At 35.3% G+C, this 21,071-nt stretch overlaps 1 protein-coding gene across 1 annotated transcript in view; it reads left to right on the top strand.

The window, feature by feature from the left end:
• The first annotated feature begins 477 nt into the window (after positions 1-477).
• LOC127855262 (uncharacterized) overlaps positions 478-21,071 on the top strand; it is a 41,920-nt gene continuing 21,326 nt past the window's right edge. The window contains exon 1 of the mRNA XM_052390710.1: positions 478-1,128. Coding sequence (XP_052246670.1) covers positions 791-1,128 — 338 coding nt within the window. The 5' untranslated portion in view covers positions 478-790. The remainder of the gene's footprint in view (positions 1,129-21,071) is intronic.

A 21,071-nucleotide genomic window follows, 5' to 3' on the forward strand; every position in this document is an offset into this window, starting at 1 on the left:
CACAAAATATAACGACAGCAGCAGAACTCCACAAATTATTCAATTGTTTTGCGTTGCAATGCTTTATAATGTTCACGTTTTTAAATCGTCAAAGATGCATTTCATGGATATTTTAGAGCACAGTAAATGTTCAGTATTACTGTTTCCTCACACATATCATAACTACAACGAAAATTTGTGAAACTGAAACATTTTTTTTTAATTTAGTCAATTAAACGAAACGTGAAAAGGTCCCTTTAAATAAGTTTGGCTAGCATAGGCATAATTTTACATTCTTTATAAGTAGTGACTATATTGTATTGTTTAACAAGTATTCTTTATAAGGCCCATGCCAAAGCCACAATTTAAGTTCAAACGTCATAACATAGCCCATCTGGAATTAGTTTTAAATGAAATGTAACATTCTTGTTAACCTGGGCAGTCATTTGTACTATATGTATTCTGTGCTTTAAGTCAGTTTAAATTAGCATTTTATTGAATGCACTTCTTACAATTTCATTCCAGTAGGTTTAAAGTAAACTGACACTGTACATGTTCTCACATGACAGTTAACATCATGACGTAGTGAGGCTGGTCACTAGTCCCACAAAACTGTGCAGCAAAGAGATTTTAGAATTATACGTTGGACAAGTTCAAATAATATTTTCTGAGTCCTATAAGTGGTAATTGTTGATCTTATATAAATAGTATATAATATATATGTATGTATCATATGTTTTTATACTGATGCAGATTTGTTTGTAATTATAGTGTCAGAAAGTGACTTTGTTAAAACTAGTTAACCTACAAAATGGCAACAAGTTCTCAGTCTTCAATAGAGCCCGGTTCTAATGAAGTGAAGGACTATATTTGTAATGCCTGTGAAGACCAGAATTATGTTGAGACCAGTGCTGACTTCTATTGTAAACAGTGTGAACGATTTTATTGTGGAAACTGTATTCATCTGCATGGCAAATTGTTTGCAAAACATAAATATATTGGAAGGGTTGATATAGATAAATGGCCAGTTTCAAAAAAGGTGGTGGATTTTCTACAAACTTGTGATGTTCATAAGGACCATAAAATTGACCAATTCTGCAACCTGCACAAACAGCTGTGCTGCCCTCAGTGTGTATCTGATCAACACAGGTAATAATATTGTCAATCTTCAGTTGTTTAGTTATCATTATAATATGATTACAACAATAGGAAAATATTTTTAAATGAAATGTTGAAACTCATCATTTTAAACAGTGAAAAAAGCAAGAAGTATTAATAACCTTAACATTTTTCTGTGCAATGATGTGCTTTACGTTCATTTGTTGTCATTATGATCCCGTTAAACACTTTACATTTGGATGACTTGTGATCATAAGAATAAGAAAAAAGAATAAAAAATGTTTACTTGTGGCTCATGGGCCAATTGGAAAATATTAATTTTCTGATTGCTCATGAATGAAAATGTATGATTTACCAAAGCAAACAAATATCCTTTATTTGTGTTATCATTGTGAACCAGTCAATAAGAACAATTTTGTGCCTATGAATGGATTTGACAATATTTTGCTATCTAAGGGCAATTATATAAACAATTCTTCAGGATATTACAAAAACAACATGAATTGAAATTTAAATTGCAATTAGCTCAACTGAACTTAAAACCTTGATGTTTCGAACTTTAAACAGTGTCTTATATATGTACATGTTTATTTCGCTACAAGTTTTACTTACGAGGACTATAGGTTTACCCTACCTATCTTTATGTATGTATGTCCCTCTTTTTGTCCATCAGTCTGTATGTCCGCTGAAGTAGATCCTGCAATGTCTCGGAAAGTAACTGAAGATACTTGCCAAAAAGTATGTTTTCCCAAATAACACCTAAAAATTCCGAATGGAAAGTTTTCCAAAAAAATGATTTTTGTAGATCTCAACATTTTGTTTATCTTCCATCGAGCTGTGTATGTTAAACATTAGCGAATATAATACTGACAACATTTTTATTCTTAATTTTGAAGCATTTTTCAGCACAAATGGACAAGTTATTTTTATTCATATACTCATTAGTACCCATCTCAGTATAGCTTTTGTTGTTTAGATTTAATTTTCAAAATACTGTATTTCATTCAATTAATAACACACAAATTATTTAAAATAAAAATTAAAAGTAACTCTGCTCAGGTATAAAAACCTAGGCCATTTGTTGAACAGCAACCCTTCCACTCCTATGGATACATTAGGTATGTGGTTCAACATTTTAAACATCAAAAAGGGCTTAGCACAAAAAAGTCACATTAATATAACATGTTTAACTACCACGGAAATAATGAAAGCCGTGACAGTTCATACAAATTGAACTAGAAGTATTTTCATATAAAATGGGATGACAGGATAATTGACCAAGAGAATTAGTATAAAAAGCAGGTTACAGGTTTGCCATTACTCTGTATGTTAATCCCTGCCTCTGACCATCCATCTGTACATATGGACAAAGTGAAATTACTCAATAATAGTTACAAAGTATCTTACAGGTTATAGGTTTGCCATTACTCTGTATGTTAATCCCTTCCTCTGGCCATCTGTACATATGGACAAAGTGAAATTACTCAATAATAGTAACAAAGTATCTTACAGGTTTCAGGTTTGCCATTACTCTGTATGTTAATCCCTTCCTCTGGCCATCTGTACATATGAACAAAGTGAAATTACTCAATAATAGTCACAAAGTATCTTACAGGTTACAGGTTTGCCATTACTCTGTATGTTAATCCCTGCCTCTGACCATCCATCTGTACATATGAACAAAGTGAAATTACTCAATAATAGTAACAAAGTATCTTACAGGTTATAGGTTTGCCATTACTCTGTATGTTAATCCCTTCCTCTGGCCATCTGTACATATGAACAAAGTGAAATTACTCAATAATAGTCATGAGGTATCCTCTTGAAACTTTTTTCCAGCTATCAAAGCATGAATAATTTGACAGTGGTTTAATTTGGTTTATTTTTTCTGCAGTTTTTTTTTATTTACGTACCACCACTCCAGTATCAGGTAGAATATACAACCTGAAGTGCGTTTTATGTAAACAGGGCATTATACAGCATTTCCTTGGAACATGAATAGCCTATTGGTATTGGGCTCATCTCTCTAACCTAACTTGCAGGTATAGCAGGTTAAAGCTCCAAAATGTTGACTTGTTTTTATTTCTCCACTTAGAAATGAATTATATTTTGTTGAATTGTTTATGCACATTTGATGGTATATATAATAAAGCATGTAAGTTCCTTATTTTTTTTTTATATATTTGTACTCACAATAATTACCTCATACACAGTAAGATACCAGCTAATACAAAATAACAAATGATAATCATTCAACACAAAATATCTAGTCATTTCACGTGGGGCTTTAGTACCCATCTCTGTATAGCAGAATTGTTATGCCCCCAACTAGCAGCATATAGTTTTCGCACTGTCCATCGGTCGGTAGGTCTGTATGTCTGTCTGTCTGTCTTTCTGTCACACTATTCGTGTCCGCTCTCTTATACAAGTAGTTCTCATCGGACCTTCACCAAACTTGGTCAGAAGTTGTCTAGATAATTTCTAGGCCAAGTTCGAACATGGGTCATGCCTGGCCAAAAACTAGGTCATGCTAGGATCATATTTGAAAAAAAATCTTGTTACCATTATAAAATGTCCTTTTTGGTCAAAACATTTGTTGTAATGATATCTTGGCCAAAGCGGAAAATAAGTATATACCAAGAAATTAAATATTTATGTTTCACAAAGTACTTTTAATATTCATGAATCCACCTTTTCATAATATATTAGTCCATTTGGGCCTCAGGTAAGTGCCCTAGGGCCCATGGTCCTCTTGTTTATGTTCCAGAACATAATATTAGCAAGTGCATGTTTGGTTTCTTTTTTTAATAAATAATTATTGATAGTAAAAGAAAATACATTATTTTACAGGAATTTTGTACTACACTTTTCATGTTACAATTTATTGTTTTGTTAGATGGCATCTTTAGTGATACCTGTCATGTTTCGTTGCTGAGAAAAAAGTTAACTTTATATATTTCTAGTTGAATATGAATATTATTTGCAAACTTTTTTATCCCCACGCTTTTTGGAAAAAAAGTGGCACTTATGTGGTGATCTCCGCTGTCCTTTCTGGCCACTATCTCCTCCTACACTATTAGCACTAGAACCTTGAAACTTACACACATGGTAGGTATGAGCATATGTGCGACAGTGCACTGTCGGGAATTCTGATCTGACCCCTGGGTCAAAAGTTGTGTGGGTTGGGCTGGGCCCGGGTCAGAGATTTTCACTCATTTTGTTTAGGTTATTTTGCATTAATTTCTTCATTTCTACACTGAGTTACGTAAAATTGATACTGAAGATCTCTTATGACAATATGGTCAATCTCAACTATGCATGGCCCCAATACCAACCCTGGAGCGCCCCTGGGTCAAACATGCAGCACGGAGATATGCGTCGGCCTCTCCCTCGCCATTTCTAGTTACTTAAGACATTGGTCTGTGTATATTTGTTGAAAATGTGCAGTCCACTGTGTTCACTATTAAGTACACTTAACTGTAAAAAAAATTGTGTGTAATATAATCATAAACATCTCTCGTGTCTTTGAATTCATTAAAATTGGGAAATTAACATTTTGAATGTGAAAATAGTTAATGAAGAGTGATATGCTCTTGCTTTGCTGCCATTTAAACATTTTTTGCAAATAATGAGAAGAAAAGTAAAATATATTTTTAACAAATTTTTAAAAAGTTGTCATTTTTCTTATGTAGAGTATAAAATTAATTGCAAAATATTATTCATATAACCCAATTTAAAAACAATCATTGACACTAGGCTTGCTACTGTATGAAATTTCAATATCACATTTAAATAAACAATTTATTAGACCAATCTCTTGGATCCTCCTTTATAACAATTTATAATGGCGTATTTTCTTTGCCATGAATAGATCATGTGACAACAACAAAAGCTAAATAATCACAATAGGTTAAATAACAACACAACATATTTGGAGATAGAAGACCAGGTTTGCAGCTGACTTGTATTCCCTAAAAAAAAGTACCTGTATCTTATCAATTGGCAAATATTAGGGCACAAAACCACATAGTTAAATCTTCCGATTGTGAATTATAGGTTTTTATTAATTGCTTGGTATTAAAAGTAAAAATAAACTCCAATATTGATTTACATTCATTTTGGCTTGACATGTTCAGTGTAAGTGCTCATTTTATTAGCTCCACTGGCCAATGGCCAGCGTGGCTTATGTCATGGTTAAGTGTCCGTCTTGCGTACTTCAGTGCGTTAACTTTTCATTTAAACATCTTCTCCTAAACTACTCGTCCAATTCTGATGAAATTTTTCAGGAATGTTTCTGGGATGAACCTCTTTAAAATTTGTTCAAATTATGCCCCTGGGGTCAAATTTGACCCTGCCCCGGGGGTCACAAATATGAAAATTTCCTCCTCCATAACCATTGGGCCTAGGGCTATCAAGTTTGGTATGTAGAGACATCTAAATGTCCTCTTCCAAATGTGTTCAAATTATGCCCCTTGGGTCAAATTTGATCCTGCCCCGGTGGTCACAAAATGAAACATAATTTTATTATGCTTATATAGGATCTATTTTGTGAAAACTTTACAAATCTTCTCGTCCACAACCATCGGGCCTAGAGCTATCAAATTTGGTATGTAGTGACATCTTATAGTCCTCTACCAAATTTGTTCAAATTTTATCCCTTGGGTCAAATTTGACCCTGCCCGGGGGGTCACAATGTTGAACATATGTTTATATAAGGCCTATTTTGTGAAAACTTGAAAAATCTTCTTGTATATAACTATATGTAGTGTTTTTCCCAGGAGGGCAAAGGGGCATGGCGCATTACTTTCAAAAAGGGCATTTTAGCGCGCAGTTTAGGCAAAAAAGGGCAAAAACGTTCCCTGAATACCTGAACTACAGGGCAACATGTAATCGCATCTGAAGCAGTTGTGGAAAAAAATAACATATAAACAAGCACATTAAATGGTAATTGATGTATTTAACTGACTATGATTTATATTTACCTTGCAATGTACAGTTCCATGCTGTTTCAATAAACTGTACAGCACCACAAACCTAATAAAGCAATATATGCACATGAATCTGATTATACACAGATCCACTAACATATAAATGAAACCATGTTTGTCTTATCCCATTTTCTAACAATAATCTTGCCAGATGTTTAAAATAACATTGCGAGTAAATTGATCGCTAACAATATGCAAACACTCGTTTCCGTGATATACATCCACCAAGTAGATTACAAATAAATATATAATGTTGTTGCTATCTAAAACATTTTTATGCATCGTTGATTATCACAGACATTTCATTAATTCCTTCTTAATGTATATTCTCCTTCGTTAATTCGATCGTTTATGACTTTATTTGCCATTTTTGCTGAGTCGCAATTTAATTCTGTATAGTCCGCCTTGTTGTTCAAATGTCAAATGATGTAAGCGACAGGTGCGCATGGCAACGTTAAATCGTATACGCGATTGGCATTTTGTTAAATTAGTATACGTCTCAGTAATTATTCAAATAATTAGATCTAATTATCTTAAAGACAAAAGCGATAAAGAATAAATTTGTTTGTGTTTTTAAATGTAATTATGCGTAAAAATATATGTTTTGATATAACTGAATAATGCATGCAATGCACAATTGCCATGAGCATAACATCGAGTTTTTCATCAAAAGTCTCTGAAGTAAGTGCACTTGGTATAACATAGCCTCTGGCATTATCTATTGATACTGACACGGGGTTATTCACGCATGACTTATTCACAGCTTTGGAGCAGTCTTCCTATAAATCGAGCACTGTAATAGATTAAATCTGCTCAAATAATATAGTCGATTAGACGTTGACATCTCTCCAGTAAATCAAGCACAGTCGGAGCGTCACAGACAATCAAGGACGCTAATTTTGCGGACCAAGTTAGATCGTAAGGCAATAAAGATGTTATCGATAAGGGCGCGTGGCGAAATTTGCCTTTGAAAAGAAGGGCGCGTGGCGAAATTTGCCTTTGAAAAGGGCAGCATGGCGATCCAGGAGGGCGGTGTGGCTTTTCGCCACGCTAAAATGGCCTGGGAAAAACACTACTGTATGGCATAGGGTTACCAAATTTGGTATGCAGTGACATGTAATAGTTCTCTTCTTAATTTGTTCAAATTATGCCCCTGGGGTCAAATTTGACCCTGCCCCGGGTGTCACAAAAGTGTACATGTGCTTAAATAGGGCCTATATTTAAGTTTTTGCACATGCCGAGAATATTTTCAGCCTTTTTTCAGCAGTGGATCGATACAGGGCCATCATGGCCCTCTTGTACTTGTTTGTTAACTTGCAGAAAATGCACTTTTGGAAAAAAAATTGAATGAATTTGCCTTTCTTTTTGAAAATTTTCTGACAGCAATTTGGAATTTCGTTGTTTTTCTTCAATTGGGAAAGTATACTTTTTACAGGTACTTAATAAAGAAGAAAAAAACCCGCTGGGTTGCATGTCATAAGCGGCTTATCACAGGCTAGAATATTTATACTCAGACTATATTTAGAAATAGAGGACCCTTTTCTATGAAGCAGGGTTATTTTGCTTTGCATCTGTTCTTTAGTCCGTTTGTCCATTGGTCCGTAGACCAATTGTGTTCCACAATACACTGTAACTCCAATATAACGCGGATGACGGGGTCCAAGCCACGCAACAGCGTTATAAACGGACAGCGTAATAAGTTTTGAGCTTATTTATTTAAGGGGCTATAAAAACAGGTAAAGTTTAGCCTATAATATAGGTCCTGTGTATCGTCATGCTGTGTTGTCATCCACAAATACATGCATATACCGTAAAACGTTGTGTATAAGACGCACTTTTTTACCCCCAAATTTTATTTTAAAAACTTGATGCGCGTTATGCACAACTACAGCCATGTCAAGACATTGTTTCCCTGTAAGTTACCCAGTTACGGTAACTCACATCATTTTGTTCCCCGTTTTTTTATCTGTAACTATATTAATAATTGTGTTATATTTACGATCTGAATATAGATGGACAAACGTTATAAAGTTAACATCAATATTTTCTATTTTTTCAGGTACGTAGAGAGCATTGAAATCAAATAAATTTGAAGAAGAAAATGAAAAACAAGGAAGCCATTTTCATTTAGATTTTATTGTTTTTTCCCACAATATTATTCCCTACTGTACAAGGGTTACACAATTTATTTGGGGGCACTTGTTGATTTACAATAGTATGTCGGCAAGGTCTTTCCGATATATTTATGATTATTTTTCTTGATTTTTCTTGCTTTTCAAATGTGTTAATATAATTGATGTTGTGTTTGTTTACACGTTTTCATATGTCTTGTTAAGCTTGGGGTTGTGATTATCGAGCAATTTGCGTCACCTGTCAAGTTTTGTGTAGCTGGGCTATAATCAAAACATGCCAACCGGCAAACGGCTTCACACCTCCATTGTTTGTTTTATCGCCCGCCATGTCAGTAATGGTGTTTAGAAGTTTGAGTTGTTAAAGTCTCCTGTCAATTATAGACACTCGAAAAGAACGCATGAGATCAGCAATGTAAATAAAACACGCAATTGTGAATTAGTCATGCATTAATAACCCCGTGCAAATACCAATCGATAATGTCAGTGTCTTAGTTATACCAAGCAATCTAATCCATCCGTTAAGTGTACTCCTCTACGATAAAATCATGGTCAGTTACTTCGGAGACTTCTGATGAAAACCTTGATGGTATCCTCGTGGAAAGTGTGCATTTCATGCATAATTCATTTAAATCAAACATTTATTTTTATGCGTTATATAGTTTTTAAAAAAACAACACACAAACAAGTTATATTGTTATTGTTATTGTCTTTAAAATAATTATGCCCCCCTTCGAAGAAGAGGGGGTATATTGCTTTTCTCATGTCGGTCTGTCGGTCGGTCGGTCTGTCCGTCCACCAGGTGGTTGTCATACGATAACTCAAGAACGCTTGGGCCTAGGATCATGAAACTTCATAGGTACATTGATCATGACTCGCAGATGGTCCCTATTGATTTTGAGGTCACTAGGTCAAAGTTCAAGGTCATGGTGACTCGAAATAGTAAAGTGGTTTTTAGCCGGATTTTTTTCGAAAAAATCTCGGCTTATAGATTGATGTTGTCGGGCGGGCGGGGGGGGCGGGCGGGCGGGCGGGCGGCGTGCTCGAAAATGTTAAAGTTCTTATTTCATGGTATAACTTTGGTATGCTTGGACCTAGAGTCTTCAAACTTGACATGAAGGTTGGCCAGGATTAACAGATGACCACTGGTCATTTCAAGGTCATTCATTTGAAGGTCAAGGTCACTGTGACCTTCAATATAAAAAATGTTAAAGTTGTTATAACTTTGGTATGCTTGGACCTAGAGTCTTGAAACTTGGCATGAAGGTTGGCCATAACTAGTTAGTAACCACTGGTCATTTCAAGGTCATTCATTTGAAGGTCAAGGTCACTGTGACCTTGAATGTAAAAATGTTAAAGTTCTTATTTCATGGTATAACTTTGGTATGCTTGGACCTAGAGTCTTCAAACTTGACATGAAGGTTGGCCAGGATTAACAGATGACCACTGGTCATTTCAAGGTCATTCATTTGAAGGTGAAGGTCACTGTGACCTTCAATATAAAAATGTTAAAGTTGTTATAACTTTGGTATGCTTGGACCTAGAGTCTTGAAACTTGACATGAAGGTTGGCCAGAACTAGTAAGTAACCACTGGACACATCAAGGTCATTCATTTGAAGGTCAAGGTCACTGTGACCTTGAATGTAAAAATGTTAAAGTTGTTATAACTTTGGTATGCTTGGACCTAGAGTCTTGAAACTTGACATGAAGGTTGGCCAGAACTAGTAAGTAACCACTGGACATTTCAAGGTCATTCATTTGAAGGTCAAGGTCACTGTGACCTTGAATGTAAAAATGTTAAAGTTCTGTCTGGATTTCTGTGTAGGTATGTGAAAGCAAAACAATAAATAGTATTATTTCATCTAAGTTTATTTTCTTACATTTGATAATGAAATTGATGGAAACTTCAAACAATATGTTACTAATTTGCTAATAAAAAAATTGAGATCAAACTTTCCTAATTGTCAATTCAAGTTCATATTTGTGACCTTAAATGTTATTGTTGTTCATGTATATGCATGCATTCAAAACATAACACAAGGTTTGCTCATGCCTTGAAAAGTACTTACATTTCATTTTGACCTTTGAACAATATTTCAGTAATTTAAGTATTGCATTGACAAAAACACGAAAGGTACTTTCCTGTCATTTAAATAAAAAATCCGGCTTCAATGCGGTCATCTCCGACCGCGGAACTCTTGTTTGAATGATAATTCAAGAATGCATACGCGGCCAACAGGGCACACTCTGAACAATATTACTGAAGCAACTGGTCTGTAATCCTAAATCTATAATTATCAGTCCAATGAAACATCATCCTTTTAGTAAAATACAGTGGATCAGTAAAAATATTATCAGAATACAGTGAAACCATTTATTTTCAACAGCACAAAATTTCGTCATTTTTATAAAAATGACGATTTCGTCAGCACTTAAATTCGCCGATTTTTTATTTTGAATTAAATAAAAATGCGTCAGTCAATATCGGATTTGTGTGTAATACATATTCGCGATCAATCGCAGTTGCGAAAAATCGTGGTACGAATGCGGGATCACGCTTGAGAATCACTGCAGGAGGTGGGGCATGTTTGTCACATGCCAATTAACTAGTCTTTTGTTATCAAGGGACAGTAATGGACCCTCTTAATGTATGCCATTCACACGTTCATTGTTATGATTAGCGGGCAAGTGGGATCGAATAACCGTTAACGAGTGTTTGTAACAACGCAGCCAATTGCCAATTAGTCTTATTCTATCAAATAGCAAATCAAACTAGGCACTTTTATTTATTTTCTTGGGTATGTGTTCTATTTGGTATGATTTTTAGCTCATCTATTTTTTGAAAAAAAATTATGAGCTATTGTCATCACCTTGGCGTCGGCGTTTGCGTCGGCGTCTGCGTCGGCGTCCGGTTAAGTTTTGCGTTTAGGTCCACTTTTCTCAGAAAGTATCAATGCTATTGCATTCAAACTTGGTACACTTACTTACTATCATGAGGGGACTGGGCAGGCAAAGTTAGATAACTCTGGCGTGCATTTTGACTGAATTATGTGCCCTTTTTATACTTAGAAAATTGAAAATTTTGGTTAAGTTTTGCGTTTAGGTCCACTTTTTTCAGAAAGTATCAATTCTATTGCATTCAAACTTGGTACACTTACTTACTATCATGAGAGGACTGGGCAGGCAAAGTTAGATAACTCTGGCTTGCATTTTGACAGAATTATGTGCCCTTTTTATACTTAGAAAATTGAAAATTTTGGTTAAGTTTTGTGTTTAGGTCCATTTTATTCCTTAAGTATCAAAGCTATTGCTTTCATACTTGCAACACTTACTAACTATCATAAGGGGACTGTGCAGGCAAAGTAATGTAACTCTGACTGGCATTTTGACAGAATTATGTGCCCTTTTTATACTTAGAAAATTGAAAATTTGGTTAAGTTTTGTGTTTAGGTCCACTTTATTCCTACAGTATCAAAGCTATTGCTTTCATACTTGCAACACTGATTAACTATCGTAAGGGGACTGTGCAGGCAAAGTTATGTAACTCTGACTGGCATTTGGACGGAATTATGGCCCATTTATACTTAGAAAATTGAAAGTTTGGTTAAGTTTTGTGTTTTGGTCCACTTTACCCCTAAAGTATCATAGATATTGCTTTCATACTTGGAACACTCGCAAACTATCATAAGGGTACAGTAAAAGGACAAGTTGCATAACTCTGGATGTCATTTTTATGGAATTATGGCCCTTTTTTGACTTGGTAACTTTGAATATATGGTTAAATTTTGTGTTTCGATCCACTTTACTTCTTAAGTATCAAGGCTATTGCTTTCAAACTTCAAATACTTTCATGCTATCATGAGGTTACTGTACCTGGCAAGTTGAATTTTACCTTGACCTTTGAATGACCTTGACTCTCAAGGTCAAATTATTAAATTTTGCTAAAATTGCCATAACTTCTTTATTTATGATTAGATTTGATTGATACTTTGACAAAACTGCTCTTACCTGACATACCACAATAGACTCCACACCATAACCATCGCCCGTGCCCCCCCTTCCCCCCATCCCCCCCCCCCTATTTTTTTTTTTTTTTTTTTTTTTTTTTTAAGATCATCTCACAAATGACCACCACACCCTCACACTATACCCCCCCCCCCACCCCCTACCCAATTATTTTTTTTAAACGGTTAAAAAACACAAATATTTATTTTTATTATTTTATGTTTGAAATACCGTCCAACCATAGCACCCAAGAATCCCCCCCCACCCCCCCCCTCCCCCCACCGGAATCACCCCCCCCCCCCTAATTTTTTTTTTTTTTTTTTTTTTTTTTTTTAAGATCATCTCACAAATTACCACCACACCCTCACACTATACCCCCCCCCCCCACCTCACCCCCCCATTTTTTTTTTGAAACGGTTAAAAAACACAAATATTTATTTTTATTATTTTATGTTTGAAATACCGTCCAACCATCGCACCCAAGAATCCCCACCCCCTTCCCCCCCCCACTCCCCATCCCCCCAATTTTTTTTTTCCTTTTTTTCGCATTTTTGGAAGATAATGTAATAAATGTCCACACCCCCACACAATGCACCCCTCTTCACTCCACCCCTCCCTCCTTTGTGATTGAAAATGAGAGTCCCTTCACCTTTAAAAAGAAAATAGATGAGCGGTCTGCACCCGCAAGGCGGTGCTCTTGTTATTAAAATGCTGTCAATACCGTTTAAAAACTGTTTGTGTTATACGAAAGAGGTTCCAGATTGTTCAGTGTTTTTTTTTCAAATAAAATGCTTTTTTATTCTGATATCAACATTAAAATTATAAACTCTATGTGTGTGTTTGTTCTTAAAAAGTAAACTACTGTTATATAAATCAATAATGTCAATAATTTAAAAATAAATAAATTGATACATATAAAATAGTAATAAGTGTGGTTAAACGCAAACAATCAAACAACAAACAGCAATAAAAATATTCTTTATTAATTTGTGATAAATACGCATGTTGATCACACATCGTCATCTTTTCATTTGGTTTATTGTCTTTCATCGGCATTCGCTGCGTGAAGATTATATGCAACACCCCTGAAAAACACAATGCACCTAATGGGTAATAAAGTTATAAACAATGCGCTAATTCATTACCATTCTACATAAACGAAGTCAACGCATTCGATACATCTGTACTGCACACGCGTTTTAAAGTGTAACGTGTCAGTTAAGTACCTTGTGTAATCAACATCCCTTTGTGTCAAAACCGGATTAATCCTGATTACGAAACAGCAGTGAATGTGTGCATGGATTATGTTGGAATTTAATGCCTCATGTCTACGGTAAAGTTTTAAAATATTGTTCAACTAAGTGTTTGTTTTATTCAAACATAGAGCATAATTGTTGGTTAGGATCTTAAATTCGCCGATCGGTCGACTGACGAAATTTATGAAAATTAATGCCTGACGATTAATAATCGTATAATAACAGTATGAGATTTTTTTGTATACTTAGTATATTAAATATTGTGTTAATGTTTAATTTTGTTGATTAATATAAATATAAGCATGACAGGGGAGTTAATACACTACAGGGGAAACAAATGCAATAAGTTTAAATTTATTGTTACAGATTTGCCTCCCTTGTAATATATTTAAATTTTACCAAATGTAAGGCTAACTGCATTTTTGTAATGCATTCTACTACTACTACTACTACTACTACTACTACTACTACTACTACTACTGCAACTGCTGCTGCTTCTGCTGCTGCTGCTGCTGCTACTACTACTACTTCTGCTTCTACTACTACTACTACTACTACTACTACTACTACTACTACTTCTACTGCTACTACTACTACTGCTACTACTCTACTACTACTACTACTACTACTACTACTACTACTACTACTACCACTACTACTACTACTACTACTACTACTACTACTACTACTACTACTACTACTACCGCTACTACTACTTCTACTACTGCTCTACTACTACTACTACTACTACTACTACTACTGCTGCTACTACTACTACTACTACTTCTACTACTACTACTACTACTACTACTACTACTACTACAACTACTATTTCTTCTGCTACCACCACCACCATCTACTACTACTACTACTCTATTACTACTACTACTACTACTACTACTACTACTACTACTACTACTACTACTACTACTACTACTACTTCTACTACTACTCTACTACTACTACTACTACTACTACTACTACTACTACTACTACTACTACTACTATTTCTTCTGCTACCACCACCACCACCACCACCATTCACAGTGACAAAAAACGTATTCACACAATGGCTGCTACTACAACTTATAGACCATATTTCAAAACTGCACCCACAGCCGAGCGTTGGCACCCGCTATGCAGTGCTCTTGTTTTACCCCTAGTTCTTCTTGAATGCTCTGAGCTTTTATAAGTACATACTTACAACTCAGAGGTCTTCCTTGTAACCCATTTTTTAATGTAAAAAAATTATGTCTCATGTAGGTCTATAAACTCGAGTTTAATCAGCCTAATACATCGTTACAAACACAATACCTGTTATTACCGATATCAATACAAAACCCGTTATCAAACCGAAAGCCGAAGTTTTGAATTTACTATTTGATCGATCTTACGAATGTTTCGGAGATAGTCCGTATATTACGATTGGTAGATTAGACACGAGATTTATCTGGCCGATGATTCCCAAGATGGTTTTTAGCGTATTTTCGAATTTGGAATTACTCGACTTTGTCCATTGCAAAAACATATACATTTAAAAGAACCGATAACGTGTTTGAAACTTTAGATTAATATCAATATTATGCGAGCATTACATATCATGTAAGTTGTTTTTATTTGCGCATTATGGATATATTTACGATCTGTTTGTGTTTATTTATGCCAGAAAATAGTTTATGTGGCTAATATTTCCGATTAAACTGCAAGTGGGATTCTGGGCAGGGGACATGGAAAATACCGTAAGCAGTTGCAACTCCCATCGACCAAGAGGGTCAATAGCTGGGAGTTGGATTATTGCAACTAGTTATAGCCCCACAAACAAAGTTTAGGGGGTATATAGGAGTGAACTTGTCTGTCGGTCAGTCTGTCTGTCTGTCGGTCAGTCCGTATTAAGTGTCTGCATGCTCTCTAATTCAAGTTGTTTTTATCTGCTCTTCACCAAACTTGGTCAGATGTTGTATCTAGATGATGTCTAGGTCTAGTTCGAATATGGGTCATGCCGAGTCAAAAACTAGGTCACAGGGTCACTTAGTGCGTTTTAAACATTGAGAATGGTGTCTGCTCTCTAATTCAAGGTGTTTTCATCCGAGCTTCACTCAAATTGGTCAGAATGTGTATGTAGATGATGTCTAGTCCAAGTTCGAACAATTACACGGGTCATGGCAGGTCAAAAGCTAGGTCACGGGGTCACTTAGTGTGTTTTAAACATTGAGCATGGTGTTTGCTCTCTAATTCAAGTAGTTTTTATCCAATATCTGCACCAAACTTGGTCAGAAGTTTTATCTAGATGATCTCTACGCCAAGTTTGAACATGGGCCATGCAGGGCCAAACACTAGGTCACGGGGTCACTTACTGCTTTTTTAACATTCAGCATGGTGTCCCCTGTCTTATTCAAGTAGTTTTATACAATCTCACCAAACTTGGTCAGAAGTTTTATCAAGATGATCTTAAGGCCAAGCTCGAACATGGGCCGTGCCAGATAAAAAACTAGGTCACGGGGTCACATAGTATGTTTTACACATTCAGCATGGTGTCTGCTCTCTGATTCAAGTAGTTTTCATCTGATCTTCACCACACTGGGTCTGAAACATTGAGCATGGTGTCCGCTGTTTTTGTGAAGACAACATGCAAAATATTCTGTGTCAATGTGGCATGTGGGGGTATTCCTCACGTCTGTGACAAAGCTCTTCAGTTTATTATGCTCCCCCAAAATTTATTTTGGGGGGAGAATATAGTTGCCGCTTCGTCTGTCCGTGCGTGTGTGCGTCTGTCTGTCAGTCCATGCACAATTTTTGTCCGGGCTATTTCTCAGCAACTAATAACCGGAATTCAAAGAAACTTTATGGGAAGCTTCACTTCCAAAAGGAGATGTGCATATTATCAGCGGGTTCTGGTCGGAAGATTTTTCACAGAGTTATGGCCCTTTGAAATTTTCCATTAACTGTACATATAGTGCAATTCTTGTCCGGGCTATTTCTCAGCAACTAATAACCGGAATTCAATGAAACTTTATGGGAAGCTTCACTACCAAGAGGACATGTGCATATTATCAGCCGGTTCTGGTCGGATGATATTTCACAGAGTTATGGCCCTTTGAAATTTTTAAGTTGCTTAACCATCTATCGTATTATTTTGTCCAAAGTTATGCCCCTCAAGATGTTTCCTTTTATCTGAATATACAGTGCAATATTGTGACAAAAAAAAACTTTTGGGAGCATCACCCGTCTCCGACGGTTTCTTGTTTTTGTTGTTATGAAGAATTTATGCCAGGATATTGGCTATCATTTAAAGGTCAACAAAAATTAAAGTCCATTTTAATGTGACTTGTTTGTGTTTAAGACATAAGCAGTCTTAATACTGCTGTTTTTTGGTAGATTGTGCATTATAGTATATGGCATTATTCAATGTCTGGAGAAGTAAAAAAATCACCAGTGTCCATAATTTGTACTGTCCAGTTGAATTTATTTACGGCTGTTTTCACAAGATCCCCTGCAAACGAATGCTGAATTCCGGACTGGTGCCACTGGGATGGGTTGATTAAGATTAAAATTCACGAGCACAGACAAGATGAACTGTAATAAAATTTCTAATACATTGATTTTTCTGTCCACCAAATAATGACCAGTGACAAAGTTCCCAGGATCTCAGGCCAGTGCTGTGTGAATTATTGACCAGTGTCTTGAAAGTTTACAGAAAATGAACAAAAAACAGGTAAAAAACACATTACAGCTAATTATTTCTCATGATACAGTAAACTTAGATAGTTTTCTAGTTTTCAGATAACATTTTTGCAACACCCATTAAGTCGTAAATGTTTGTCTGTTTTGTTTGCCACGATATGGAAAAGTAATGTTTAGAAAGAGGGAATTGTTACAAAACTAATATTGAGTAGCAGTGGGAAAATGTGAAAATATGAACTGGTCTATTTAAATATGATAAGTGTAATAGTACAAAATGCTTTAAATAGTGTATAATAGTATAATATACTAAACCATCAAAATAGGAGTTTAGTTGAGCAGTCCGCACAGGCTGGCTAATCAGGGAAGACAATTCCTCCTTATAAACTTGATTTTTGCCAGGAAGAGACTTTCTTCAAATGAAATGTACCACAGGCTAATCTTGGATGGCACTTTATGCACATGCGTTAAAGCCCATTTTCACAGAGCAGGGCCAATATATTAAAGATTTATAATTATAGGTTATTAGACGTTTCACTGTACAATACGGAGATATATTTGGACGAGCACACAGTTTGAAGTCATATTGGACGAGCCGTTAGGCGAGTCCAATATGACTTCAAACTGTGTGCGAGTCCAAATATATCACGTATTGTACAGTTTAAACGTCTAATAAACTTTTTATTCTATATCCTCATTACAAAACCAGCTTTCCGTATTTTTATTTTCATTCATTGATTACGCACTTTATGACGTATCTCGTGTGACGTCATTTCTCTGACAAAACATACTAGTATAAGCAAGACTCTGCATTTTAGGGACAACAATATGGAGGTGGTAGTGTTTAATAAATCTAGTAGCAAATTATACCATTTTGATAGCATTGAACGAATCCAAAAGGCAAAACGTATTTCGGATTGTTTGTTTGTCATGCATAATTGTTAACTTCGATAGGAATAAAACAACTCGCTCCGACAGGATTACGAATTCGTAAATTGTGTTTTGGCCTTTGGGTCAGAATGGTGAGCATGTGTACAAACGCTATCAACAAATACTGTGGTTTAAAATACATTTCGATAAATGGATGGAAGAACAGAAAATGGAAAATGGAAATGCATATCATTGTAACTTAGTTGTTATTAGGCTAGCATTGGATTAAAGTTGTCATTGAGGTTAATAAAATTGATTTTTTGTATTGCTGTTGCATATTTGTTTTCAATTTCTAGCAATAACAATATCAATTGCTTTTGCATTTTTTTTTTATTTCTAACAATAAAAATAAATTAAATATCACATTCTCGATTCGTTTTTTTATTTCCTCTCATATTTTCAATAGGAAAGTATTAAAAAGAGACATACAAGCAAAATATCGCCTGTGTGAATCGATTATAGTACATTCGGATACTTTTTCTCGGTAACGGCTTTTATCGTTATAAAACAATTGCTTAGTGCACTTGTAGAGAAGTTGAGTACTTAGACAGTACTCAACTGTCCAATATGGAAAAAATACAGACTTTTTGGATCCAATACCGGAATATATTGGACAGTCACGTGGTACATATGAAGAATGCCGATTGGATGAATTTATTGGATATAGAATAATATATAATATTGATTCCTCTACTTGTTTGAAGTATGATTACCCAGTCACATGCAAGAACTTTAAGTCACAATTTGACCCCAAGTTGGACTTTTTAGGCTCAGTTAACCCTTTCAGTGCGGGAATGAATTTTGAAGGCCTTTGCAAACAGTTGGATCCAGATGAGACGCCACAGAACGTGGCGTCTCATCAGGATCCAAACTGTTCGCTATTCTGATAGTATTTTTTGAAAAAAATCGAAGAAAATGCTAATTTTAGAAATTCAGCAGACGACATTTTAGCAGAAGACAAATTTCCCAGCATGCAAAGGGTTAAAGTTAAATACAATCTCAAATGAGGGCTGAAGTTGGAATAGACAGACTGCAAGTCTTTGTACATTGAAACTGATTTTTTAAGTCCTAAATATTTGTCCCAGCATGGTCTTTAGTCAACTGGTGAATTCAAAAACATAGGTTACGGGCCTATGATGTCCAATATTGGTCGTAAGTTTGAATGCTGCACTTTGTTCTGAATTGATGCCAAAGTTTGCTTTTATCACTAGTTATTCCAACTAGAAATGGTTTGTATCTTCAGAATGTGTTTTCATAGGGTCTCAAGATTGAAATCTGACTGGACTAATGTTTCAATTCGTGTCAACTGGTCCACAAATGAAGTTTACTGCCATGGTCCCATATAAAGTGACCTTGACATATCTGCAGTTGAGTGACACATACTGAAGTTTAAATTACTGGTCCCACCCCTGCGAAATGTTGTTCTGCAGTTCACGAATAATTCGTGAACAGTTCATGAACTGTTCGTGAACTGAGTTCATGAATTGTCCATGAATAGTTCGTGAACAGAAAATGAGCCACGTCTGTGAAAAGTTCTTGAAATTTTAGTTCATGAACTGTTCATGAACACTAATGACATGAAGTGTTCATGAAATATTCTTGAACCCTTATGGCATGAAGTGTTCATGAACTATTCTTGAACCCTTATGGCATGAAGTGTTCATGAACTATTCTTGAACCAGTGTGGCATGAAGTGTTCATGAACTATTCTTCAACCATTATGGCATGAAATGTTCATGAACTATTCATGAACATCAATGGCATGAAGTGTTCTTGAACAGTTCATGAACAACACAATTCTTGAAAAATTCTTCAGGGTTTTGCTGTTCATGAACAGTTCATGAACATTTTCCTTCTATTTTTCAATGGCTCATTTTCTGTTCATGAACTGTAAGTGAATAGTTCATGAACCATAATTCTTTACGAGTTCATGAACTGAGGTGGCATGAAGTGTTCATGAACTATTCATGAACAAGAATTTGTCAATTTATGCAAAGGTTATCATAAGTGTTACCAAAGCTCAACAAACAGGTCAGGGTAAGAAGAAACAAGTCTTGTATTAGCACTTAACATATTGATAGCAACATATAACAATAATTTAAATATAACACTAATAACTGAGATACAAGTGGTTTGATAATACTCTTAAATTTCATAATACAACTTTGCACTATATGTTCATAAATAATTCATGTATTGAAAAGATTATGAATAGTCTCATTTTCAGTTAAAGAATCAATTACTAATCAATGGTTTCCCTGAAATGGTTACACTTACAGTGCCAAAGAACTTGAAATGGAACCAATGGCTGATCAGTTCAGCCGGTAATTTATTAAAGACTTACACTTTCAAATATAACATAAACCATGTGCCTTCCGTTTCAACTTCCTGTGCACACAATATTCTTCCTTTGTAAAAACAGCAATGCAATGTACATGTTTGAGTTCTTGATATCATCGTAAACTGTTCTTGAAATAAGATGTCCTTAAAACGTTCTTAAACTTGTCTTTTAAGTCTTTCAAGAACAATGACAGATCCTTTTAAGAACATATTGGATTCTTAAAAAGTCCATCATATGTTCAAAAACATTGTGTAGACCATTTTTAAGAACATCAGAAGGAAACATGTTGTTTAAAAAAGTTCTTAAAGTGTTCAAGAATAGTTAAAAATAATTCGGATTCCATTTGTGGGAAAGGTTTCGGGATTGGTCAATTGTTCTACCCAGGTGCTTATAAGTCACATGGGGTTTGCCAATATCTGTAATTAGCTGGATGTTGGTGTATGCCAGAAATACTGGGGAAATGATGCCCTCCCCCCCAAAAAAAACAAACAAAAAACACCAACAAACAACAAAGTAACAAAACCAATTTGATCTGCTATAATAGCAGTATTTATTACTTGCAAAAACTTATGCCTTTAACGTTTGTTGACAATTTCGGCTCCTGCCAGAAGAAACAATGAACTTTTCAAGACCCGTTCATGAACA

Source organism: Dreissena polymorpha, chromosome 13 (assembly GCF_020536995.1).
Source record: "Dreissena polymorpha isolate Duluth1 chromosome 13, UMN_Dpol_1.0, whole genome shotgun sequence".
Taxonomy (NCBI): Eukaryota; Metazoa; Mollusca; class Bivalvia; order Myida; family Dreissenidae; genus Dreissena; species Dreissena polymorpha.